This window comes from Ursus maritimus, unplaced genomic scaffold (assembly GCF_017311325.1).
Source record: "Ursus maritimus isolate PB19 unplaced genomic scaffold, ASM1731132v1 scaffold_32, whole genome shotgun sequence".
In the NCBI taxonomy this organism is placed as follows: domain Eukaryota; kingdom Metazoa; phylum Chordata; class Mammalia; order Carnivora; family Ursidae; genus Ursus; species Ursus maritimus.
This window is the reverse complement of record NW_024425786.1, coordinates 30,810,732-30,838,171: the sequence shown is the minus strand read 5'-3', so window position 1 is coordinate 30,838,171 and position 27,440 is coordinate 30,810,732. Positions and strand designations below refer to the sequence as shown.

The 27,440-nt window shown below is 41.1% G+C and overlaps 2 protein-coding genes across 4 annotated transcripts in view; both read right to left on the bottom strand.

The window, feature by feature from the left end:
* ZFP69B (ZFP69 zinc finger protein B) overlaps positions 1-22,267 on the bottom strand; it is a 31,247-nt gene extending 8,980 nt beyond the window's left edge. The window contains exon 1 of one of the 2 annotated variants that reach the window (XM_008711991.2): positions 22,142-22,267. In XM_008711991.2, the coding sequence (XP_008710213.1) occupies positions 22,142-22,151 (10 nt within the window). In that variant the 5' untranslated portion in view covers positions 22,152-22,267. Of the gene's footprint in view, positions 1-1,449; positions 2,290-22,141 lie in introns of those variants that run through there. The other variant, XM_008711989.2, reaches the window with a different exon arrangement.
* The window catches only part of SMAP2 (small ArfGAP2), a 53,018-nt gene continuing 47,760 nt past the window's right edge, over positions 22,183-27,440 (bottom strand). For both annotated transcript variants that reach the window (XM_008711992.2, XM_008711993.2), the window contains exon 10: positions 22,183-23,572. In XM_008711992.2, the coding sequence (XP_008710214.1) occupies positions 23,447-23,572 (126 nt within the window). In that variant the 3' untranslated portion in view covers positions 22,183-23,446. The remainder of the gene's footprint in view (positions 23,573-27,440) is intronic.

Here is a 27,440-nt window from a genome sequence, read left to right as displayed (position 1 = left end):
TCAAATAAGGATCTTCTGCATAACCACAATACCATTTATCACACCTAAGCAAGTTAACAATTCATATTCAGATTTCCTCAACTCTTCTCAAACTGTCTTTTATTCTGGATTTATTCCAACCCAGAAGCCAACCAAGGTGCACACATTCAAAGTGCCTGTTATCTCCAGTCTCTCTAGAATAGTACTTCCCCTTTTTCTCTTGACATTGGCTTTTTAAGAGACCAACAGTCTGATTGTGCTAGGGTTTACCTTACTTCTTTAACTTGTATTTTCTTTAAACCAGAAGTTCAGTCTTTAAGCTCAATTTAGGATCAGGTTAAATATTTTGGCAGGAATTCTTCATGGGCGATACCATGTGCTTTATATTACACTACCCAGAAGATCCAAAATAGGAGATTATCCCATCACTGACACACTTGGTTAAGGCAATGACTACCAGGGGCGCCTGGGTGGCTCAGTTGGCTAAGCGTCTGCCTTTGGCTCAGGTCATGATCCCAGGGTCCTGGAATCAAGTCCTGCATTGGGCTCCCTGCTCACTGGGGAGTCTGCTTCTACCTCTCCCTCCCAAGTAAACAAATAAAATATTTTTCAAAAGACAGTGACCACCAGATATCGCCATTGGAAAAGAATGTTCTTTCCTTGGCATTTTGCAAGTAACTTATGGGGGCAATACTTTGGCACCCTGTGAACACCCTGTTCACCATGAACTTTTCAAATATTTCATTTATAGTAGAATATTCTATTGTTCCTTCTATTCTTTTTACTGGAAGATATTTTCTGCAAAAAGCTTTCCCTCAACAACTGAAAATGATGTAAAATGCAAGGTAAGCGCATTCTTCATTCCCATAATAATTTATTTTCAAAGTAAGAAATCAGTGTATGAATCACCACCACTGGTAAATGAGTTTTTCCCCTTCCTCTATTTTGTGTCATCACGAACTTCTGGAATTTTATTTATTCAAGGTGTTACAATCAATCTGGATACTTAACAGTCCTGAGTTTGTCCAAACTTGGCATCCTGCTCGTACGTGTCCATTAGCCTTTGCACCCTTCCTTGCTTTCTAGCACAAGATACTCCAGGCTCACCTGGTACTTGCCCTGCTGCCTTCTCCTTCTGACCTAGCCACCAAATGCCTGCACAGGTCTCTCATTTGACTCACATTTCCTCAGTGTAAAATAAAGAAAATTAGGCAAGTCTTCCCTGCCCCACACCCCCATGGGGAAAATGAAAAGAAATAACATATACAGTCATGACACTTAGATAGTGGGGTCAGGTTGAATTCACCACTACTATTCAGGAAAACCCAAGGCCAGAAGCCATAATCAAGAACTCCAGAGACCTTTTACCCAATTGCCTCCCCAAGGGATGCTTCTGCTCAGGTGTCTACCTTCCTTCTCACACGAGAGGATGCCGCTTTTCCTCCTTCCCGCCAACCAGCCTATTCTCACCTTCTCCTTCAAACATCTTAGTCACATCCTCCCACAGGGATGCCCCCTCCTTGGCCTTCTTTGGATGGCACAGCTTCACGCAGGTGCTGGTCTCCATGGGCAGGGTGATCAGAAGCTGCTGTAGCATGTTGACTTCAGCACTCCTTTCTGGGGCTCTCTGCTTCGGCCCACAAGGCAGAAGGTCCTATTTGGGCTTGGCCACTTTCAATAAGCAAACTGCTGGAAACTCGGGCTTCACAGTTGTGCTGGAGTGCTCCACTCTCGCCCGCCCAGGGAACATACAGTACCAAAATCCGGAGTCTGGATCTTTTAATGTCTAGGCTCCCAAGGAGCATCTCGTCTTGAGCTCCATCTGTCTCCTTAGCAGGCAGCTGGAGGCTCCAGGTTTCTAGGAAGCCACCTCTCTACAGTCCCCTGGTGATGCTGGACAGAAAACATTAGCCAGCAAAAGGATCTAGAAAGCTCAGTCGCACAGTCAGAATTCTAGAACTGACACCAATGAATATTTTTTACAAAAGGTACGTGGAGACGGTGGATATACACAGCCCACGCGGTCCAAACCACTGCGCTGGTGTCACGTAGCACAAAGAGCTGAATAGCCCAATTCTTTGTTGCAGGTAGTAAGACGTTTAAACTAGTCTTGAGATTTGGAATCCCAAAGGCGCTGAGTTTGAATCCCAGCTCCTTCGCTTCGCTTGGCCGTGGCAAATCACGGAACCCCTCCAAGCCGGTCTTCTCCTCCCGCAACCGAGAGAATAAACCTTTCTCCAGGCGTGGACCTCGCCGCAGTCTTTGTCTGAATGCGACCCCGGGCGGTTGGGCGCACCACGCGCCACTGGGGGGCCCCAGGCGGGGCGGAGCCAAAGCTTCCCGTCGCCCCCACCCCAGACCTCGCACAGCTTCCGGCTCACCCCGCAGGTCAGCTCGCCCCACTCGCCCTCGCCCCCTTGCCCCGCTGCCGGCCGCCCTCCGCGCAGCGCCGAGGTGCTCCCACGTAGCGCAGCCGTGGCCTGTGCGCCTGCGCGGCAGCGGCCTCCGCGCGTGCTTCCCAGCGTCCCCCCGGGCAGTCTCCGGCTCGCGGCGCCTCCCGGGATGCTCGCCCGGCGGCCCCGTCACTCCAGGTTCGCTGCCGCCCGGGATCCCACACGCGGGGGACGCAGCCCCATTGCTGCGGAAGCGGACGGAGCCGGTACTCTTGTGCCCACCCAAGCCCCTGAATAGAGCCGTCTCCCCTCTGCCGGCAAGAGGCCAGTGAATGTTTCCATGGGAAGATTGGAAACCCGTGACAAAAGGGAAACATCTGTATCACTTTTTTGTCCAAACAACATTGCTATAAACGAATCCATAGCATTTTACTTCATATGTACGTGGAAAAGACTGAAAATGGAATGGAATCCTGTGTTTTATTAAAATACCATGATCGGGTTGTTTTTTGTGCTAGCATTCAATAAATTCTTATGTTAGTTGACTTCCTTGTATTTCTGAAATGCCAGAAAATAGACAAAAACAAAATAATTATTACCTAGAAGCTCATCAAGCAGAGATAAGCATTGCTAACATTTGGTGCAGACTTACACATCCACCCCGCCCCCCATCCACACACACATCCTATTTTTTTCATGCAGTTTTTATGTATTCTCTGCAAAAATGATTATACTGTAATGCACTTTTATTGGTGGGTTTGTCTCCTCAACAAAATAGGAGTAGATAATTCCAAATACACTTTATGTCAATAACTTACAAAAACAATTTAGAAAATAGAATGAAACTATGCACTTGCCAGCAGTTGTGGACTGAATCTTTGTGTCTCCCCACTCACCTCTGCAATTTCATATGCTGAAGCCCTAACGCCCTAGTGTAGCTGTATTTGGAGTGAGGAAGTAATTATGGTTAAATGAAGCCATAAGGGTGGGACCCTGGTCCCACAGGATTAGTGTCCTTATAAGAAGAGACACCAGAGGGCTCACTCAGTCTCTGAAGGTGCAGGCACTGAGGAAAGCTCACCTGAGAATTTAGCAAGAAGGTTCTCTGCATGGCAGAAAGAGATCTCATCCTAAACTGACCCTGCCAGACCTTGATCTGGAACTTCTAGCTTCACAAATGTGAGAAAATAAACTTCTGTTGTTTAAGCCACCCAGTCTATGAGATTTACTTATAACAGCCTAAGGAGATTAACGCACTTGGCATACAGTATTTGCAGAGCATGAGGCTTCGTTCTCAGTGCATTACATATTTTAACCTATTTAGTCCTCATAAAACCCCTTGAGGTGATGCCCAGTTTTCAGGTAAGAAAACAGGTTTGGAAAAGTTAAGTAACTTGCCCTGCATTATACAGTTTGCAGGTGGTAAATCCAGGCAGTCTATGCTCCCATTCACTGCCTAACAAAAAACACTGCATGAAATAGAGTAAATTATTAATGGTAGGTAGTGGATGCACACTGTAAAATTACAACTTTTCTGTATGTTTGAATATTTTCATAATAAAATATTGGAAAATATTGTTAAGAATAAACAAGAATTATGTGGGTCATTATAAATAAAACTATAAAAGTTACTGATTTAAATGGAGAGAATAGTGACAAGCACCATATTCATGGATTGAAATAGAGCATTCTAAATATGTCACTTTTCCTCCACTTTAATGCTCCTCCATTAAATCTCAAATTTTCTTTTTTTACTCAGTTAAATGATTCTAAAGTATACTTGGAATGGTAGGTGTTCTAGTTTGGCCAATAAAATTGTGCAGCAATAATAAAGTCAGACTTGCTCTACCAATATGATATAAGATATAATCTTGTATTATAGATGGACAATAATCAAGATAAAACTAGTGCCAAAATACACTCATTAGTGACATGATTTTGGAAACCCAGAAACAGACTTGATAATTTATTTAAATTTAATATATTATAAAAGTGACATTTCAAATTAGTGGGGTAATGATGGATTGTTCAATAAGTGGCATTACATCACTAGTTAGCCATTTAGGGGAATTGTATTAGTCTGCTTGGGCGGCTACAACAAAATACTATAGACTGGATGACTTAAACAGCAGAAATTTATTCTCTCACTGTTTTGGAGATTGGGAAGTCCAAAGTCAAGGTGCTGGCAACGTAGGTTGCAATCTGAGGCCTCGTCTCCTGGTTTGTAGGTGGGTGCACTGTGTGCTCCATGACCTCTTCTTGTGTGTGTGTGGGAAGGGAGAGGAGCTCTCTGGTATCTTCTAATAAAGATACTAATCCTATCCTTATGATCTCATTCAACCTTAAACACTTCCATAAAAGCCCTATCTCCAAATATAGTCACTTTGGGGTTTCACCATGAATTTGAATTTGGCTGGGACACCAAACAGTCTATAACAGGAACAAATAAAATGGGGTTTCTACTACACATGTTATACATCATGTAATTTCGGGAAAGTTAAGATTCGCTTTAAAGCAAAAGCAAAGCTATTGAAATATTCAAAGAAAGGTGACTCTATACAGAGTTCTGTGATTAAGCCTCTTTTATTTGCAACTAACAAGTTCACCAGAATTGCTTTCTAATTTAAAAGGATGATGGTGGTGATGGTGGTGGTGATAATAATTGGAAGGATTCTGGAGTGTCTTTGGGAATCCAAGGAAAAAGTGATTAGCTCAGTCTGTGGAAGGCTAGGGACCAGTGTTTCTGGCTGGTGCCCAAAGGGATGCCCTCGACACTCTATACCACCACCCTTAATATGGTTCAGTTTTAGCAACTACCAGTGTCCGTTACTCAATTCAAAATTCTAGATCTTGGCAAGATCATTTAATCAGTGAGCTGTGACCAGGTGGGCAAGCAGTGTCCTAGTAGACCTGGTTACTGGGTACTTACCCCCTGAGTAGGGGGCAGTTCTCAACAAAGGAGAAGTGTTCCAGACTGAGAAAAAATATGTATGTTCCTTGATTCATTTAATGACACAAGAAACTTTAATGCTAATACATGATTTTTTAAGTACAAAAAAGAACAAATAGATAAATTTGTGACTATTTCAAATATTCTAAATAAAATATTAGCAAATAAAGCCAGCAATGCATCATAATATATATGATCAAGCAAGGTCAAGAGCAAAACCATATGATCAAAAGGCATTAATAACCTCTAGCAGTCATTACTAATATACCTTCGTTTGCTTAACAAGTACTTATAGAGCACTTACTCTTCGTCAACTATTGTTCTAATTAATATACTGAAAACTCAAGGTAAAATAAGAATAGAAGGAAACTACTTGAATATTAAAAAAAGACTACAAAAGACCATAGCAAATAGTATTCTAAAATGATGCAACACTAAAACCATTTTGATCAAAATCAGAAATTTGCCAGCGCGTTTTTAACATTGTCTTGGAGGATATGTTAAATACAATAATATAAGGAAGCTAGCAAATATACTGGAAAAGAACAGTTAGAGCTGTATATATCCTTCTGCTGATAATATAGGATAGACCATCTAGAAAAACCCAAGTCTTGAATAAAAACGACTAAAATAAATAGGAGACTTTCATGTGAGGGACTTGCCTCATAAGAAATACACACAAAATAAATATCTTTCTTGCTCTAGAAATGAGCATCTAGGGGTGCCCGGACGGCTCAGTTGGTTAAGCGACCGACGCTTGATTTCAGCTCAGGTCATGATCTCAGGGTCCTGGGATCAAGCCCCGGGTTGGGCTCCATGCTCAGACAAAGTCTTCTTGTCCCTCCCCTTCTGCTCCACCCCCCTGCTCATGCTCTCGCTCTCTAATAAATAAATAAAATCTTTTAAAATAAGAAAGTAAGTAATGAGCATCAAGAATGAAATGTAGATGAAAGCAGTGAAAACAAACTATTAAAAGCCATAAAACAAGATTTGAATAAATGTAAAAAAGTATATTACACTTGAGGGAGATTTGATATCATAACTGTCAAGTAATATAAAATTTCATTGCAATTCCTATTAAAATTCCAACAGGGTTTCACTTTGATTTGATTGAACTAGATAAAAAGATCTTAAGATTCATATGCAAGAATAAGGTCCAAGAAGAGACAAAAATTCTCTTTTTTGGAAAGAGAAGAGGGAAAGAACAGTGACGAAGGACTTGCCTTCCAGATATTACAACATACTGAAAAGTCGTTATGGCCATGTAACTATGATATGGTGAGAAATGACAAAGAAAACCAACATAACAGACTAGGGAATCCAAAAGTAGGTTCTCGTTTATGTAAGATTTTGGTAAATGACAAATATGGTAGTTTAATAAATGAAGCTTATAGAATCTTAGTATTTAGCAATCTGAAAGAAAATAAAAATGGATTTCTATCTTAACCCAGATTAAGAAATAATGCCAGTTGCATTAAACCCTTACATGTAAAAACGAACAAAAATCTTATAAGAAAAAAAAAATCTTGCGAGAAACCCAAGAGAGTATATATATATAATCTAACAGTGGGAGAAATGCTTTTACCCAAGTCTGGGAACCTAATTAACATGCTTGACTATATAAAAATTAAAAACCTTTGTAAGCAAAAGATGCCTGAAACAAAGTCAATGTGACACAAAATGTATTTGTAATGCAGATGACAGACACAACAGGTATTTGATTGACTCTAAAATACCATTTATGTTAAAACACACCATTATGTATGTACCACTAATACAAAAAATCCTGCAATTAAATTAATGCACAGCACTTTCTGTAGCTTAGAATTTTATGTTACACTTAATGAAAGAGCTCTTTAGATTACTTACACACATCGATTTTTATCACATCTCATGCTGCTGAGTGTCTGTGCCTTTATGAACATGTCAGTGTTTTCACTGTAATGCCAAATCACTCTGTAACTATTAAGACATTTAAAACAGTAATTAAACTCAACACATCTTACCATCAGTGCACATAACTGATGTCCGGGCAATCACAGTTGAGGACAACAAGATCTCAGCTACTGGTTTCAGATTATCCTCAGCCACGGAAAAGGGGTGGGAGCAGAGGGAGAAAAAATAACTCCATAGGACAATGGGCAAAGGACATAATTAAATAAATCACACAAGAGAAATCCAAATAGCAAGCATATGAAAGATGGCCAAACATGGAAATTAAAAGTAATAATGAGATACCGCTTTATACCCAAATTGGTCAAAAATAAAAAGTATTTTGCAAAGGGGAATTCAGAGAGAGAACATTCCCATATGTTGCTAACAGAAGTGTGCACTAGGGTGCCCGCGTGGCTCAGTCAGTTAAGCGTTGGATTCTTGATTTTGGCTCAGGTCATGATCTCAGGGTCCTGGGATCAAGCCCCACGTGGGAGTCTGCTTGAAGATTCTTTCCTTCTCTCTCTGCCTTTCCCTCTGCCCCTTCCCCTGCTCAGGCATGCTCTCTCTTGCTCTCTTAAATAAATAAATCTTTTTAAAAAAAAAGTATGCACCAGACTTTTGGAGATCAATCTGGCAATATCTCTCAAAATAAAAAATATATACTTCTTTTGACAAAGCATTCCCACTCCCCAGGATCTATCCCTTGGAAACAAAAGCACTGTTACAAAGGACAACTGTAGGAGGACGGTTACTGCAGAACCATTTCTACCAGCAGAAAATGGGAAGGTAAATGCCCAAGAGTACAGAGACTGCTGAATACATCATGATACCCTCACACACCAAGGCCCTGTGAAAGAATTAGAGCCAAACATCAGTTGGCAGGATTTCCGTGAGATATTTTTAAAAATATTTATTTATTTGAGAGAGAGAGAGAGAGCATGTGCGTGCACACTTGAACGGGGGCGGCGGGGGCGGGGGAAGCAGGACAGAGGAAGAGGCAGAGAGAGAATCTCAAGCAGACTCCCTGCTGAGTGTGGTGCCCCCTGTGGGGCTGGATTCCAGGACCCTGAGATCATGACCTGAGCCAAAATCAAGAGTCGGCCACTTTACCGACTGAGCCATCCAGGCACCCCTCCTTGAGATATTTTTAAGTGAGAACGTATTAGATTAAATCATATGAGCCTCCTGGTATGTAATCACTTTAAACATACAAAAAGGCAAGTTCATATTATTTAGCCTAATAATTATCCCACAAATATGTAGTTGTGTGTGTGTGTATATATATATGTATATATATGCACATAAATATATATACACGATAGTAAGGATTATCTGAATATAGAGTATAGAGAAAAATACATACTAGGTCGTTAATGTGCAAATGAAACAAAAGGAATATAACATGATCTAAAAGCAGGCTACTATAACACTGAGCTTGAACTGGGGGTTTATGCCAAATGATGTTAGCTGTATCCTATTGAAGCTCTCAAATCCCTTTTTTATTTCAACAAATATATTCAACAAGAGAACAATTTGTCTACTGTAAATAGCAAAGCAGAGATGCCATAAAATATAAAAATATTAAATCCAAGAAATTAAACTTTTAAATATTTTGTTTTAAGATTTTATTTATTTACTTGAGAGAGAGAGCATGAGCGGCGGGGGCAGGGGGGGGGCAGGCAGAGGCAGAGAGAAAGAGGGAGAAGCAGACTCCCCGCTGAGCAGGGAGCCTGACACGGGGCTGGATGCCAGGGATCACGACCTGAGCCGAAGGCAGACACTTAACAGACTGAGCCACCCAGGTGTCCCTAAATCCGGTCAATTTTTAAAGTACATATCTGAAAATAAATTTCTCAATGCAAGGATTAGAATTGTTTATAAATTTAAAAGGGGAGAGAGATTTAGGTTGATGTCACTTACTTTAAAGTAAGTAAAGTAAAAAAGAAAGAAAAAATGGGCTTCTATATTAATAAAACGTTTCTGTTTTTCCCTTTTGATATGAGTCAGCACTGGAAATCCATGCATAGTGTATGAGGGCAAGATGCTTAACTGTATTCTCTGATGGAGCTAGAAACTCACCAAAATTATCAGAAATTTTTGTTTAATAAACTTCTTTTTTTTAAGATTTTATTTATTTATTTGACAGAGAGATAGCCAGCGAGAGAGGGTACACAGCAGGGGAGTGGAAGAGGAAGAAGCAGGCTCCCAGCGGAGGAGCCTGATGTGGGGGCTCAATCCCAGGACTCCGGGATCATGCCCTAAGCCCAAGGCAGACGCTTAACGACTGAACCACCCAGGCACCCCTAATAAACTTATTTCAATAGTACATCTAATTCAGTATCTAGAATACGTTCTTCAAAATATGTCCAGTTATTTGCTTATGTCTACAAAGATGTTGGGGAAAGGGCTCCTCTTATAGTCATCTCTGCCATTAGATTCAGAAAACCCTTATGGACACTTTATCGTCTTTCAAACGCCTCTTCATATTCTTTAAAATATAGATTCAGGGAGTAACTCAGATGAGTTAATAAACATATCATCCAAAGAGCATTTTAAAGAGCATCCCCCCAACGTCAGTTACACAATTTTGAATTTAATGTACTTCATCTCTTACGTGGAAAACAGGTTTAAACCTTGCCTTTCAGGACTGAATTTAGATTGTTCACATTGTCAACATTTTGAAAGAGAAAAAGAAGTAATTCAGCCAGTAAAATCGAGTTTATTCGGAATAGCAGAGAAATTGCAATTCAGGATAAGCAAACGATGGCGAACCACAGGCAGGTATGAAGAACAAAGGAGGAGAGCATCCTTTTATAGAGGAAAGAAGGAAGTCGGGAGGGGCTGTTTTGAACCGAAGTTCATTGAAAGAGTTCAAGTGGTGGTAGCTTCTCACGGGCTGTTGCCAGGCACCTGCTGCCTGATGCAGTTGCCCAGCCACAAGGACATCTTCCTTCTTCCTGTTGGACTATGCAAGCTGTGACTAGTGATGCTCAAGTGACAGCCCCCCCCCATGGCTTCCCAACTCCGATTTTGAGTTAGGTTTCCTTCACACATTTTCACAACGTGATAAAGAGATCGTGAGCCAGTGCCTCTTAGGCACACGCTCTCACGAAGTATATATGTTCCAGAGACACGTGTTCTCACGAAGTATATGTGTTCCAGAAACACGCGCTCTCACGAAGTATATGTGTTCCAGAAAGATGAAGTCATTTATTTTATCTTGAAGAGACAAAGGGGGTTCTTCTGTGGGGAAACCAATGCGCTTCTGAATGAAACAGAAGCTGTTCTGGAATCATTGCCCAACTCTTCATGGCACTGAGAACAAGGGAGAATTCAGTGACCCACTCGCATATGACTGACAATCTTAACAGTTTCAGTAGGTACTTGTCATACATGTTCATCCCCAGGTTCTCCTTGTGCTTAAACAGTATGTTTGATTCAAGACACCACAACTGTTCATACTTTCATTATAATTTTCAGTCTTATCTCCTAGAAAATACCAATTTTTACCACTGATTTATGATTGGGTGAGAAGGAAATTAATGTTACCAATAGAGAGTCAGACCGGATTCCAATTTACAGTGATATAGCCTTCCACACGTTTTCTGTAACAAATGATTGTCAACTTACAGCAGAAGAGTGCTCAAGAGGATGCAGCAGAAATGCAGACTCGCGCTCAGAATCGCCTATACTATCCACGCTTCCAAGCATTTTGGATGGGAAATGTAGTGACAGTAGCTACTGCTTTCCTACGCATATCCTTCAGACCTCCCAGTGTGCTCCAGCGGGCGTCAGCTGCTAGTCTGCACCTCTGTGCCTGACACTGGGCTGCCTCCGACATCCAGGAATTAACACTCACTACCACCCCCGCCCCCCACCACAACCACCAGCCTCGACTCGGCATTGGTAAGAGAATGCCCAGTCTGCTCACCACTGGGTGGCATAATTCTGAGGTTTGTGTTTTGCAGTTTCCCAGAGTTTCCGTGAGACTAAGCTCCTGTCTCCGACAGTGGTAACTAGCTGAACAGTAAGAGCTTTACTGGCTATCTTCCTTTGCCTGTCTTATTTCCCCCACTTCCCGACTGGGATTTCCTGTGTTTTCCAAATACACTACTTGCTCTCCATCCTGGTCTCAGAGTCTGCTTCAGAGAACCCAGATCAGTCATTGAAAGCGTGAATAACGATCCCGTAAGTTACACAGTCCTTGTAAGGTGAGTTACCAGGCTGCATTACCCTCATCCCGAGCAATAACCTTGAAATTGCAATTTTAATGTACCAGTTCTAATTCTTCTAGTACACAGTAAAATGGATACACAGACAATTCATCAAGCTATACATTTATAATTTGTGCACTTTCTTATATGTAGGATACACTTAAATTCAACAGTTAAAAAGATAAATACATAACAATTAAAATTGTCTTTCAAAGTCACAGTCACCCCTGGATTTGAGCTTCTGCTTCCAGTGAATTCATTCAGCTTATAAATCATCTTGCCACTCCACTTAAATAATCCAGAATTTTGCTGGAGTCCTTCTTTCTTTTCAGGGAACAACCTTCACTAACACATGAGAGTAAACAGAAATTATTCTCTCTTCTCTGATCTTCTCTGGAATGATCTCCAGAAAATTTTATGTTTGCAGCCACTGGTTTCACTAGAGGTGGGTCCCCAAAGCTAATGTCCCTTCTCCATCCTTGGAAACAATGGGACAAAGCCATCTTCATCTTGCTTTCCTTAAGCCCCCACAAAATGAATAAACCAGACACTATAGTTTTGTGACACTTTTTGTGGAAGAGTCAGGGAAATTCAGAACTCAATTTGTAATTAACTTGAACTCTCTTAAAGAGAAAGTACTTGACAACATGGGACTTCTCAAGTACGGTGGTCACAACCCCCATCGCACAGGTACCCTTTGCTTTGAGGCTCCAAACCTGCAATTCCCGCCCCTGGGAAAATGACACACCTTCCCCATAAAGGGTCTCATCCCCTGGACTTTCTTCCTTCCCAGTCTTTGTCTTGTGGTCTTACAGTCTAGCTAATGGGAACAGATGCCATGCATGTATTTGGCTCCACTCCCTCACAAGATCCCATCATAACACAGAGAAAGGGATTTGAAACCAAAGCCATAAACTCACAGGGAGAAACTGAATGGAGAAGACAAAAACAACAAAATTTCGGAAACTAGAAAACAGATGGATGAATGATGACAGACTTATGAGTTCTGAAAAGGCTGGATCTTAGGTAAGCAGTGGAAAAAGCCAAGAAACAATCCAATTTACATTGCGGAATCCCAAAAAAACAAAGCAATGGGTTGCCTGGGGAATCTTTGAAAATGGGGAGTGAAAGTAATGCTAAAAAAAGGATGTCGATTGCAAATCTATTGCAGAAGCAGTTAGATTTCCAGCACCCCTACACTATCTAGCCAAGTGGCTGTCCTTCTTTTACCTCTCTGCAGGAGACTGGAAGAGTGATCGCAGGAGAGGATAAAACGGAGGGGTCTCTGAACTGAAGGACACCAAGCGCACTTGAGGCAAAGGAAGAGGAAATGGGGCAAGAATATATGAAAATGTTCATATTGAACTTGAGACTTCCAACCTTCTTTCCAAATGCTTCTATCCAGGTCTATACTCTCTGGGCAACAAATTAGAAGAAAAAAAAAGTCTCCGGTGACTCCAATAGGCCTATGAAAAAAAGATCTAAGTATATTGACATTGAGGGTTCCCCCAATGATATGGCCCAGGCACACCGCCGCCCAGTTTGTGATGGGCGGATCTGGTCCCATGGCACCTAGGTCTCTTGATCTGGGATTCAATCCCCACCAGGGCCAGGTAGGGAAATAGTCAAAGAGGGCATAGCTTCAAAAACCACAGTTTCCTCCGTGGTGGTTCTTTAACTGGGGCTGTAAGAGTCTCCACACAGTATCTGCTACAGATGTAAGGAATCATATGGGTTGAGGACAGAGCTGCCTGTAGCCTGAACTACAAGAAACCTCTCTTACTCGGGGCTCTACGTAAAGTACGCCACTTTTCAGGTCAGTCCAATAATTGACAGGGCCAACACACCCATCTACACTATATGTGCTTAACAAATCCAAAGAGACTCACCAAGTGCTGTATTTTTAACACAGAGGGTTGAGAGTTCAGGACTTTAAAGGGGTTATCCCAACATGCCTAAAATAATTCATTGATGTGGCTAGATTCCTTATAGATTCAGATTATATTACAGATTGCCTATTACTTCCTGCTTAAAACAACAAGAATCACTTATAATCTCTCATAGTTTCCATCAATCAAGAATTTAGACAGGACACAGTGCAGACAGTTTGCCTTTGCTCTATGACATTGGGAGCCTAACTGAAAAACTCAAAGACAAAAAGCCAGAATCAGGGGCGCCTGGGTGGCACAGCGGTTAAGCGTCTGCCTTTGGCTCAGGGCGTGATCCCGGCGTTATGGGATCGAGCCCCACATCAGGCTCCTCTGCTATGAGCCTGCTTCTTCCTCTCCCACTCCCCCTGCTTGTGTTCCCTCTCTCACTGGCTGTCTCTATCTCTGTCGAATAAATTAATTAATTAAAAAAAAATTCTAAAAAAAAAAAAGCCAGAATCATCTCAAGGTTTATTTATTACCAAATATGGTGGCTGAGTTTGAAGGGCAAGAATCCCAAGGGTGGACAATGGTAAGCCATATTGCCCTGTTCTAATCTAGCCTTGGAAGTCACACTGGGTCATATCTGCTGCATTCTACTGGTCAAGGCAGTTATAAAGTTCTACTCATTCAAGAGGAGAGAAAATCACCTCACCTTTCAATGGAAGAATGCCAACATCACCTTATAAGATGAACATGTGTGATGGGATATGCATTGGTGAGCCATCTCTGGAAAATATAATCTACCATAGTGATGCAGTCAAAGTCTCTACAGACTAAACTTGGCACAGCTCTAAGAGCTGGCATATTCTCCAGTTGGGCTGGAAAACTCATACTGCTATTCTATCAGGTGGAGCCAAACTGCTTCTGATATTTTTGTTTGTCAAAAATATACAAATAGGGATAGATGCCCCCTCCCAAATTATCATGGTAATAGATGTCTATCAGGTGTCAGGCACTATCCTGACTTGATTCAATAAGGAAATGACTTCTGGAATAGCAGCTGCAATGGGCATCACTCAGTTTGGAGCTCTTAGTATGATTAAGTTAATGATAATCTACTGTCATTCCCCCAAACCCATCCATCTGCTGCACCAGCTAGACTGACAAGTTAAATGGACGTGTGATGGGAATCATCACTGCTGCATCTGTCTCTCTGGTAACACTAATCTCTAATTCCCCCAGAGATGGAGTACTGTTACTGATTCATTAGTTTGGCAGAGAAGGGCTCTAGGAGCTTCCTCTTCTCCATTCATTTCTTTTTTTTTTTTTAAGATTTTATTTATTTATTTGACAGAGATAGAGACAGCCAGTGAGAGAGGGAACACGAGCAGGGGGAGTGGGAGAGGAAGAAGCAGGCTCATAGAGGTGGAGCCTGGTGTGGGGCTCGATCCCAGAACGCCGGGATCACGCCCTGAGCTGAAGGCAGACGCTTAACCACTGTGCCACCCAGGCGCCCCTTCTCCATTCATTTCTTAACAGTTCTTACTTCACAGGTCAACAAACCAATGTGGGAATTCCATCAGTTGCTAAAGACAGCTTTTCCAACGAGACATGCAGGTCAGGGGCTTAAGATTCCACTAGGCCTATGGTGGGGCTGAATTGAGTCAAAAGTCCATTACCTGATCCCCACGTGCTTCCACCCTAACTTGTGGACAGTGACATTTTGGGTACTCAGGAATTAGTGATATCTAACAGCTAGTATCCAAATGTTGCCCAAGTGTTTGCATAGTTGCCCCAGTGTAGTTACCCAGATAAAATGGTAATGGGTCCCTTTGGGGAAAGCCGGGAGTTTGCACTTACACAGGGCTCTTACTAAGCTCCCCCCGAAGGATACCTGGCCTCCGCATTATTCAGTCAGCTTTAGATCTGTGAACTAGTGCAGGTCTAACAACAGAATGCAGGGCTGCATTTCTATCTTGATGACATCTGTCTCTAAACCTGGAGAAATTTTTGCTATACAGTCAAATAAGACTTTAGGGTGTGGCCATTTATCTGGGACTCTATCCTCAATTAATCACCTCCAAAGATCTTGGTATCCAATCTGATTATCATAAATTGCAGCCAGGTCACTGTTAAAGACTTCTATTTTGGAATATCCCAATTTTACTGAAAATAGGAAGTATGTGTCACTAGCATTCTTGACCTACAGGAAACACCTACTAAGCCATGTTTTAATGATACTAGTACTTCTATAACAAAAGATGCCTCAAGCCTTTGGTAAAGAGAATATCTTCAGGGTTCTTCTAGGGATAGGTTGGAAAAAGGTGTGACATATTTGGTAATTCATTCCAGAATTCCCCGAGTCTTGGATTCTTTTCTCCACATTAGACAAAGGAATTCCATCATCTCAGCGTCTTGGATTGGTCAATATTACGTTTAGTTTTCTCCATACATCATGCCCAGATGCTAGATCCATGACATTAAATCTAAAATCTGTGGTAGGTGCATCCATATTAATAAATACCACCATACGGTAAACTCTTTCTCTTCTTGATTGAACACCCTCAATATTTTCATATGAATGCATTTTCTTTTTGCCAGTGACTGTATAAGCCCCTTCCTCTGAGAATTAGTTGTTGCCTGGTGTGATATGGTGTACCCCAAATAAACTATGAGAGATTCCTGCCAACATATTTAACCTGGATCTAATTGGGCCTCTAGACCTAATTCTCAGTCTCCAGGTAGATCAAGCATACAGAAGTTTCTCCAACTGACTTGAGCCCTTCAAAAAACCGATGGCCCTGCTCCAAACCAAGAGAAATCAAACAGACATAGTAATCGAATGCAGTGCATAAACCTAGATTAGATCTTGGTTGTTGGTTGTTTCTTTTTTAAGCAACAAAAGACATTCTTGGGATAAGTGGCAAAAATAAAAAAATGGACTGAATTTTAGGTGATATGGAATTATTAATTTACAATGGTGTGAAAATGGTGATATAGACTATACCATTCTTAGGAGGGGCATGCTCAATATTTAGGATTGAAGCATCAGTATGCCTACAGCATACTTTCACATGATAATAGTGAAAACTGTGTTCAACATTACGTTTGTGAGATTCCTCTATGTGGTTGTATAGAACTGCAGTTTGACCATTTCTATTGCTGTTGTATGAATTCTGTTTCTGTTGTACGAATTCATTTCTATTCTGTTGTATGAATACGCCACAGTTTATTCATTTTTCTGCTGGTGGACGTTTGGGTGCTTGTATCCGCTTATACTCCCACCAGCTGTGCAGGAGAGCCCCACTGCTCCCCATTCTTGGCAACACTTGGATTATCTTTTTCCATTTTAGCCATTCTGGTAGGTGTTTAGTAATGTCTCAATGTGGTTTTATTTGTATTTCCCTAATTACCAACGAGGTTAGGCATCTCTTCATATATTTGTCATTTGGGTCTCCCCCTGAAGTGGCCAGTTGGGCCTCCATTGCCTAGTTTTTACTAGGTTGGTTGTCTCTTTCTTATTTTGCAGGACTTCTTCATATATTCTGGATACAAGACCTTTATCATGTGTTTCAAATATATTCTCTAATTCTGTGGCAAGCCTTTCCACCATCTTAATGGAATCTTTTGATAAACAGTTCTTATTTTTAATCTAGCCAACTTCATAAATCTCTTCATGATTAACGCTTTTTAACTCCTGTTTCAGTGTTTTTCCTTCTGCCATGAATAAGATATTCTCTATTACCCTTTATGAGCTTTACCATTTTGATGTCACATTCACATGCACAATCCATCTAGAACTCATTTTCGTGACGGTGTGAGGTAGAGGGTCAACTTTCACGTTTTTCCTGTCTGTATATCTAATGTTCCAGCATCCTGTCTTTGGATGACTTTTCTTTCACTGCTCTGCGTTGCCACTTTCATAAATCAATGTGTATCAGGCTGTTTCTGCGTTCTGTATTCTATTCTGTTGGTCTATGCCTATTTTGTACCAGTTCCACATTGTCTTACTCTAGTTTCATAACAAATCTTAAAATCTGGTAGTGTAATCTCTCCAAATGTTTGTTCTTTTTCCAAAATCATCATGCTAATCTAGATGCTTTCCATTTCCACATAAATTTTAGAATCAGACTGTCAGTTCCCAAAAAAAAAAGCCTGGTGGAGATTTTTTTAAACACTGAGGGTAGATTGTCTCTTTCTCCTTGAAGTTCTATAAATTTTTGCTTTATTTTGAGGCTTAGAAAACGCATACTGGTTTAGAATGATATTTTCCTTGTGAATTGAACCTTTAGTTATTACAAAGAAATCCTTTTTCTAATAATGCTGTCTTAAAATCTATTTTGTCAATATATGGATCCCTGCTTACTTTTGATTATTTGCCTGCTCTTTCTTTTTCCATTCTTTTATTTTAAACATTTTCCTGTCCTTATACTTTAGGCAAAACTCAAAGAGACTTTCACTAAAGGAACTTCAAAGGATATACTTCAGTTGAAGGAAAGTGGTCTTAGAAGAAAGGTCTAGGATGCCACAGAATGGATTTTAATTATCCAATCTGACAATCTCAATATTTCAAATATTCCATTTATTGTATTTTTAGTTCTATTTGTTCACTTTTCTATGCTTTTTTAAAAAAGATTTTATTATTTATTTTAGAGAGAGTACATGAGTTGGGGGAGGGACAGAGGGACAGGAAAGAATCTCAAGCAGACTCCATGCTGAGCGTGGAGCCGACCTGGGGCTCAATCTCACGACCCTGAGATCATGACCTGAGTTGAAACCAAGGGTCGGATACTTAACCGACTGAGCCACCCAGCCACCCCTCTATGCTTACTTTTTATTCTTACTTGCCTGAAGCTTGAGGGAGAGGCTTGATATTTTTGCTTATTTGCATTTTCTTATTCCAAGGTTCCCTCTTCATTGGTTTGTGATTTACACTCTATTTCTATTCTTAAGAGCAACCCTTAAAACCTACCATGTATATTTAACTGAATACATCCTCTTTCTCTACTTTTTCAACTCCTGCAATTCATTTTTCAACCCACCATTCTCTGGCTTCTGGCCCCACCATTCCACTAAAACTGCTTCTGCAGAAGTTTCCAAATGCTGAATTCAATAGTCCTTTTATCAATCCGTATCTCAATGAGTTTTCCTAATTTGATATTTGTGATCATCCCTCCTTCTTGATATTCTAGTCCCTAGGGTTCCTTGACATTGTACTTTCTTGGGAGTTTTTTGTTTTGTTTCACTTTCCTTAATTCTCTGACTTTTCCTCCTCATTCCCATACCACCTCCTCTCCTTCTCTGGTCTTTCCTCCTTAAACCTTTTCAGAAATGAGTATTTCCCCCAAGCTGTGCCCAGCCCTTTGCCTTATTTTAAAAATCCATCCTTGGGGCGCCTGGGTGGCACAGTCATTAAGCGTCTGCCTTCAGCTCAGGGCGTAATCCCGGCGGTATGGGATCGAGCCCCACATCAGGCTCCTCTGATGGGAGCCTGCTTCTTCCTCTCCCACTCCCCCTGCTTGTGTTCCCTCTCTCGCTGGCTGTCTCTATCTCTGTCAAATAAATAAATAAAATCTTTTAAAAAAATCCATCCTATATGATCCCCTCCACTCCAATGGCATCAATTACCACCTCCACGGGGCTGATGCTCAAGTTCATTTCTCTATCTAAGCTTCTTCCTTGAACAAATCTCAGACTCAAACCCATTTCCCACTGGTCAACCAGACCTGAATATATCACAGGCATGGCAAATTCCACATGCCTAAAACCAAACTCCTAATCTTCTATATCTCCCCTCTGAGAGGGACAAGCCAATTTCTCTCACACACAAGCTAGAAACATGGGAGATTGGATTCCTTCCTCTTCCTCTCCCTCCATCCCACATCTCATCCTCATTCTACTACCTAAAGTACTTCTTCTGGTTGTTTTTCCCAAATAGTATTCTATAGTTATTAGGTATTCCAGGGAAAAAAATGGATTTCATGGGGAAATAAGTCTTGATAAATGCTAGAAAACCATGAAACAGGGGTCTTTAGTCAAGAGAATGAGAATACAAGCCACAGTCTGGGAGAAACTATTTGCAAAAAAACAAAACAAAACAAAACAAAACAAAAACACCTCTGAAAAAGGACTGTTATCCAAAATACAGAAATAACTCTTAAACCTCAACACTAAGAAAACAACCTGATTTTTAAAATAAGCAAAGACCTGAACAGACACCTCACTAAGGAAGGTATACAGATGCCAAGGAAGCATCTGAAAATATGCTCAACATCAGGTCACTAGGGGATTGCAAAGTAAATCAATGACATACCACTACACATTCATTAGAACGGCCAAAATCAAAACCACTGAGGACACCACATGCTGGCAGCAACGCAGAGCAACAGGAACTCTCATTCACTGCTGACGGGAATGCAACATAGTTCAGCCACTTTGGAAAAGAGTTTGGCAGTTTCTTACAAAAGTAATCACACTCTTAATATATGATCCAGTGATCATACTCCGTACTATTTACCCGAATGACTGGGAAAGTTGTGTCCACACAAAAACCTGCACTTGGATGTTTACAGCAACTTTATAATTGCCAAAACTTGGAAGCAACCAAGATGTCTGTCAGTAACTGATAAACCGTGGTACGTCCAGACAATGAAATACTGTTCAGTGCTACAAAGAAATGAGCTCTCAAGCCATGAAGAGACACGGAAGAATCTTAAATGCATATTTCTAAGTGAAAGAAGCCAATCTGAAAAGGCAACATGTTCCGTGACTCCAACTATAGGACAGTCTGAAAAAGGCAAAACTATGGAGACGGTAAAAAAAAAAAAAAAAAAAAAAAAAAAAAAAAGTGTGTGCGTGTGTGTGTGTGTGTGTATCTCAGTGGTTGCCAGGGGCTAGAGAAGAGGGAGGGATGAATAGGCAGCGCACAGAGGATTTGTACCACTGTGGCATGGGATGTCGATAGTGAAGGAGGTTGTGGGAATGGGGAACAGGGGGCAAATGGGAACTCTCTACTTTCCACTCAATTTTGCTGTGAACGTAAAACTGCCTTCAATAAAGTCTATCGATTTTTTTTAAAGTCTTTAACACAGGACTTTTCAGAGCCATTACTATGCGGATAATATATTCTAGATGCACAAGAGCTGATGGAACATGCAGTCTTTTCCAAACTTATTTTAGCATTTTTGTGGAAAACCTTTTAGCATCTCACATGCTTCATAAGCAGCTCGTGAGCTGCTGCTTTAAGCCACTCCATTCCCCCCTACCCCACCTACCATGGCCCTAGTTCAGCTTTTTGCCATCTCTCTGCTCCCCTAGGTCTGGTCTTGTTCCCTCAAACACATTGTTCTCTGCAATGCAAGGGTGAGGTGCCTAAAACTCAACTCTGACAATGTCACTCCACCGTTCATAGCACTAAGGCCAAACTCCCTCCTAGGGTTTAGGAAGTGCCCATGGTCTGGCCTGGCCACACCTGAGTCTTATCTCTCCCCATACTGACTCACATCAGACCTTACAAACATTGCACTGCTTGTGCTTCCCCAAAGGTGCTGTGTCCTTGCAGGTGTCTTTATCTTTGTTCACAGGGTACTATCTGTCTGGAATACTCTTCTCCCTACTCCCATCCAACCTGCTGGTTAACTCCTACCTCTCCTTTAGGACTCAGCTCAACGCCCTTACCCTTAGAGAGGCTCCGCTGACTGGGCTAGGAGCCCCTTAGCTCCCATAATACAACGTCTAAGCAATTCTAAGTCTGTTGCCCCGTGAGACTGTGAGCCTCTTACGAGCAGAAACTATATTAGATTCATTTTTTCCTGATCTGTTCTTCCCAAATTCTAAGAGCTGATGAGCCCCCACGGTTCAGTCCTCTTCTCTCTCTGCTTTCTCCTTAGGTATTTCATTTGATCTCACGGCTTTACATACCATCCATACCCTGATGACTCCCAGACTAATACCTCCAGCCAAACAATTTCCAACACAGACAATTACACTATGCTCTATTCTTCCAGATCTCCACACAAGTGGCTGCTTATCCAGGTCTCAGTTCAAATGTAACTTCCTGACTACTCCATCTTAGCGGTCCCACACCCACTCTCTCCCTTTCACTTGTCTTACCTTGTTTCTGAAATTAAGTAGTTTACTTACTTGTTTATTGTCTGTCTGTCCCACCACACCATCCCCTGAAATTGGGGAGTATTGATTCATTGCTTTGTTCTAGAGTCTATGACAGTGTTTAGCACATTGTAAAAACACTTATTAAATATTTGTTAAATGAATTAATGCCCAACATGGGTCTGGCACATACTACTTGTTAATATTCGAATGCTAAGGGTCCAATACGGTGCAGAACGTACCACAGGAATTGGTCATTTGACCTTAAATATGACCATTAGCTCCATTTTACCCCGAGACTCAAGGGTTCAGTAGCTTGCCTGGGAAGGAACCTGGATATTGGCAGCCTGATCCAGAGCTTAATGTCTTGGCCACTACACTATCCTCTCATTTACCTCTGGAAGTATTTAAAAGGTGTACTCAAAGGAAAGAAGGAAGGGAGGGAGGGAGGTCAGTCTCAGCTTCTCTATCTGGTGGGGGAGAAAAGGACAGCTAGTTTTGATGTTCTGTGGCTCTAGCCACAGTTCCCTCAGCTCACAACTCCAGACACCACTGCACAAAGGACAAAGGTCCCCTCTCTGACCGCCTAAGCCTGGGCCTGGTCCTTGGGCATCCCCAGTATACATTTTTTTTAAATACAGGAAGTGGAGGAACTGTGCCAGAAAAGCAGAAAACCGAGATGCAACTCACCCTCCTCCATGAGTGATACAGAGTAACAGCCAAGCAAAGGGTCCTTCCCTGCAATATTTATTAAGGAATTTACACATACACAGGAGAAAGGCAACCAGGAATTGTGGTTCCCACAGGCGAAATCTTTTAAGCAAAGTTTTCTTGTTTTAATTTTCAAGTAGGGTGAACAATGACTGACAGGAAAGCTGTCCAGGCTCTCTGCCTCACACACCTGGAGAAGGTGGGGACACAGAGCAGCCTGGGATACACAGGCATGAAAGAGTGACTGGCCGACTGGGAGAGGGGGGAGGAGGAAGGGAGCTATGCGTAAGACTACAATTTTTTTTTTAAACTATACGAAAAAGTGGCAACAGTTTTAGGCTGTTGATAAATTAACTCCTCTCTGTGTAAACCTAAAACAAAAACAAAAACAAAAACACCGAGAGCAGATGGGGAAAGAGTGGGAGGTGAAATACACACACACACACACACACACACACACACACACACACACGCAGTACACACATTAAGCTCTGCATTCCCACTGGAGGGGCTGGTCCTCCAGCCATAGAGCCAGATCCCACTGCAGGTTGGATGGAGGCGGGGCAGGGTGTGTGTTCTTGTGTGGGACCTTCACAAAGTCTTTGGTGCTAATAAAGGCTGATGGAAGCGATGAGTCCTGAAGCCTCAGGTCCAGAAAGCAATTCAGGGCAAAGTAGAGTAATATTTTTGCTCATCCTCATGGGAGGGGGTTTGCCTCAGCCCAGGGCTAGGGCCAACCGGATCTAAGACCCAAGGAGTATTTAATTTGATTTCAGTACTTTCTTCATTCCCATAAACTATGGGACCATGGTGCCTCCCTCTCAACCAAAAATTTAAACATGTAGAAACAGCTTAGCAACACATACGGAAGTACCTCTAAACCCTCCTCTCTTTGCCTAAAAGACAACACCTCCAGACCTTTCTGAGAGTTTGATAGGAGGTTTAACCTCAGGGGAAAGGTACTCAAGGTGTGTACCTTTCTCCCACAGTTTAAGTGCCTTCTGCTAACAGTTCCTAAGGTGCTGGTGCCGGGAGAGGAGTGGGGTTGAGGCTGCAGAGGAAGTCGGGATGGCTAGGGGACATGTACAACATAAAGCAACAGAGAGGTCTGCGTGTCCGGGAAGTGGCTGGGCTGGGCAGAATGCCAAACCCCAAACAACAAATTGAGCAATTTCTAAACCAAACAGAGGTAGGAAAAGGGGATGGGATGGGGCAGTTGGGGAAAGAGGAAAAACTGGGAGAGAGAGGGCTGAGGAGAGTGGTAGCCATACAGGTGTTCTGGTTTTATTTCCACATCTGAGGGCTGAGAGTCTGATTTGCTGCCTGTCCATTTCCGCCGCTCATCGACTGTCCATAGCTCAGCATGCCATGGGCTCCACAGAAGTTCATCCCAGCCATCTGCTGGGTCATCTGAAAGGGAGAGAGGAGACTTTCAGACCAGGCTGTGGGCATGCTGCCAATTACCGCAAAAAGGCAGGGTAGGAGTCCTTCCGTCTGCGGGGAGGGGTTGGATAGGACAAAGGGAAACTGTTAGGGTACAGATCTGCCTTGAACCTTAATAGATCATTTTGAGGGCTCCAGACCATGTAAATGAAGGACTTCTCAGAAGGGAGATGTGGACAGAGACTAATGCTCAGGGAGGGAAAGGAGTCCTGGAGCTAGTCAACGTAAAAGCAGCATGAGACGTTATTCTCTTTTTCCTTTCTAGTCTCTCATCCTAAAAAGAAGGGGCCTATTGTTAACTTGCCAGCCCTGAGAGTATGCAGACGAGCCCCCACAGCAGCGCTCCTGTCTTATCTCCAGCAGAGTTATTACTGTCAGTGCCATTGAAAGTACGCTCAAGCAGAGAGAACAGGGAAAAGAAACTGGACTGTTCGGAATGAACAAAGGAAAGAAGAAAGAAAGAGAGAAAGAGAGAAAGAGAGAAAGAGAGAAAGAAAGAAAAAGAAAGAAAGAAAGAAAAAGAAAGAAAGAAAGAAAGAAAGAAAGAAAGAAAGAAAGAAAGAAAGAAAGAAAGAGAAAAGAAAAGAAAAAGAAAAAAGACCAATGGGTCTTCAGTGTGTGACAGGGGAAGTTGCTGGGAGAAAAGAACCAGTAGAATAAGGTCTGGGTGGGGCTGGGGCCTCTTTATGAATGAGATTGAAAGACTGGCCTCTGGCAGTGAAGAGAGTAAACTATTTATCAAGAAAAATGCCTTAAATCTCCCAAGCCCGGTACATTTCTGTGTAAGTTCTTTTTCTTGAGGAGAAAGGCTACTTTTCTCCCACCAACTTTTTTAAAGAAAACCTCTAGCTTATAGAAGAGTTGAAAGAACAGTATAATAGAATCCATATATCCTTCCTTAAATTCACAATTGTTAACACCTTGCCCCATTTTCTCTCTGAGATCTATATATCTTGTAAGGGACCTTTGTACATATATATATGTAAATTTTTGAAGAGCACTGAAAATTGAAGATGTCCTGACATTTCACCTCTTAGTAAGTCAGGAGGCATCTCATAAGAAAGAACACTTTCCTAGACCCACAATACCAGAAATTTAGTATGAATACAATAATGTAGGTTACATTTCATTTTTCATATCTCTTTAGTCTCCTTTAATATAGAACAGCTCCTCTACCACATTTTCTTTTCTGACATTGTTTTTGGAATCCAGGCCAGTTATTTTGCAGAAAATCCTTCAGTTTGGATTTACCTCACATTTTCTCATGATTGGATCCAAGTTAACCATTTTTGGCAAGAATTCTATGGAAGTGATATCATGTCCTTTTCAATACAAGATACCAGGAAGCACGTGATGTTCGCTGGTCCCACTGTTGGTAATCTTATGTTTCAGCACTCAGCTAGGGTAGTAGCTACCATGGTTTTTTTTCTTCATTGTAATTAGTAAGTAATCTAAAGGTTATTTCTTTGAGAATATGTGACTATCCTGTTCTTTCTACAATTACCAGCTGCCATTCTTCTATAAAAAAGGCTTTCCCTCCCTCTTACCCACACCCATTTCAAAAAAATATCACTACGGACTCATGGATTTCTCCTCCTTTAGTTTTATAACCCGCCAGTGTCATTCCTGTTGATGCTCCCATATTTGGACAGTGGGGGCCTCCACAAGTTGGCTCATGTGTGCTTCTGACATGTTCTCAACATTTCACAGCACTTCATTACTTATACAAATAAACAAGAAGGACTGAAAATAGCGAATTAAACTCCCAACTATGAAAGCCAGAAAAAGAAGATCAAAGTAAGTCAAAAGGCAGCATATAAAAGGAAATAATAAAGATAAACCAGAAATTGAGGTAAAAAACAAAGAAAAAACGTAGAATAAATAAAACAAAATCCTGTGGTTTTTTAATATATGTGTATGTATAACCAACAAAATAGACCACTAGTTAACCTAACTGGAAGAAGGGGCAAGGGGGAAGGAAACCACAAACATACAAAATAAGACACGACAAGGGAGAAATAATCATTGAAACAGGAAACTTTAAAAAAATCATGAGACAGACTGTTTGGTTTAACCTTTGATAAATGAATTTGAAACCCAAGATGAATTAGCTAATTTAGGTAAATAGAGTTTTCCAAAGCTGACTTTCATAGAACAGAGAATGCCATCAAAGAATTACTACACAAAAAAGCAAAAGGCCTGTACAACTGCACATGGGAATTCTACCCAATCTCCAAAGACCTAAACTATTCCAGACTACAGAGAAAGGAGAACATGAAAAGAGTTTTTATACAGCAGGTGAACATCGTCACCCAAACCTGAGAAAGAGTGTGCACGCATCCGTGTGCGCAAGCACACACCGCTCCAACAATACTTTTCGCCCATCTCTTTGTGTTCAGACTTTGAATCACTTTGTTTCAGCTGGATATTTTTGTATCTAGTATAAAATTGGGCATTGCTTTGTGAGCCAATTTAAACATCATTTCTTTTCATAGAAGAGCTACCTGTTGATATGACTGGTGTTTAGTCTTAATTCTACCACGTTACATTTTTACTGTGTTTGTTATATTTGCTGTACTCCCTAGTCTATGTTTTCCATTTTGTTGTAAAATATTCATTTGGTATTTATAAAGCTTCATTTTTTGTTCTAGTGGTTACCTTTACACTAATAATTTCTGTCTTTTGTTTCCTTTGTTCTGTACTCGAGCTTCTACCATTGGCATGTCAGCTTATTACATCCTTAAACTTCCACCTGTTTCCTATGCAACAATCAATTTATCCTACCTCCTCCTTTTTATCTTCTCCTCCTCTTTTTTTTCTCCTTCTGTTATCAGTTTGCTCTGAACATAACATCTATTTTTCTATCCTTGTCATTACCTTAGTTTTAGTCTTAGATTCTCAACATTTAATCACCATCAGTCCTTTTGCCAAAATGTCCCCAGTCATCTCTTAGATGGATGAAGCTTATCTTCTGGTACATTCCACAAGAAAGACGTGTTAGTCTGATATTCTCTGATTTCTTGCATATTTAAGATTTTTTAAAATAGCCTCAATCCTTGAAGGATGGCTTGTCTGGCTATAAAATACTACTCCCATTGCTGTGTTTTTAATGTTGCTGTTAGAAGTCTAATGTCAACCTGGGTGTTCTTTTTTCTAAATGGAAGATCTGGGGGAATGGGAGGTAGGCAGACAGTTGGAGCCCTGAGAATTTTTCTTGTTCCATAAAATCTAGAAGTTCACTGCGATATATGTTAGAGTTGACCACGCTGGGTCAACTTTTCCAAACACAGTGGGCTCTTTCAATATTATATTCAAATCTTTCATTTATAGGAAATTTTCTTGTATTATAGATATATATATATTAATTCTGCTCCACTATTTTGTTTTTCTTCTTTGGTCATCTCCAAATATATTCATGTTAGGCCTTCTTTGCTTAATTTCTGTATTACCTTGTCTTGGATTTATTTTTCTGTTTCCTATATTTAGTTTCCATTCTCTGACCTGTGTCATACCTTTCTTCAATACCAAATATATTTTCAGTTGAATCTGTTTTCTTTTGGCTAATTTGTAATTCAGACTTTAATTTCTAAGATAATTGTTTCTTTTTTCCATTTCTTTCCTGAATTCAGTAAAGTTTCATTCCATAACTTCCAGTTTTTTGTCCATTTTGGTCCTAAGTTTTTAAATTTCTGACCCAACTGTTTTGTCTTTAAGTGTTAAAGGACATTCCAATCAGGTTGGTGGTTTGTGTAACAGTTTTCTTCCGTTCGTGGCAGTTTTTGGGGGGGGAGAATTTTCATTTCTTGATATGTTTCAATTTTCATTTTCTATTTTC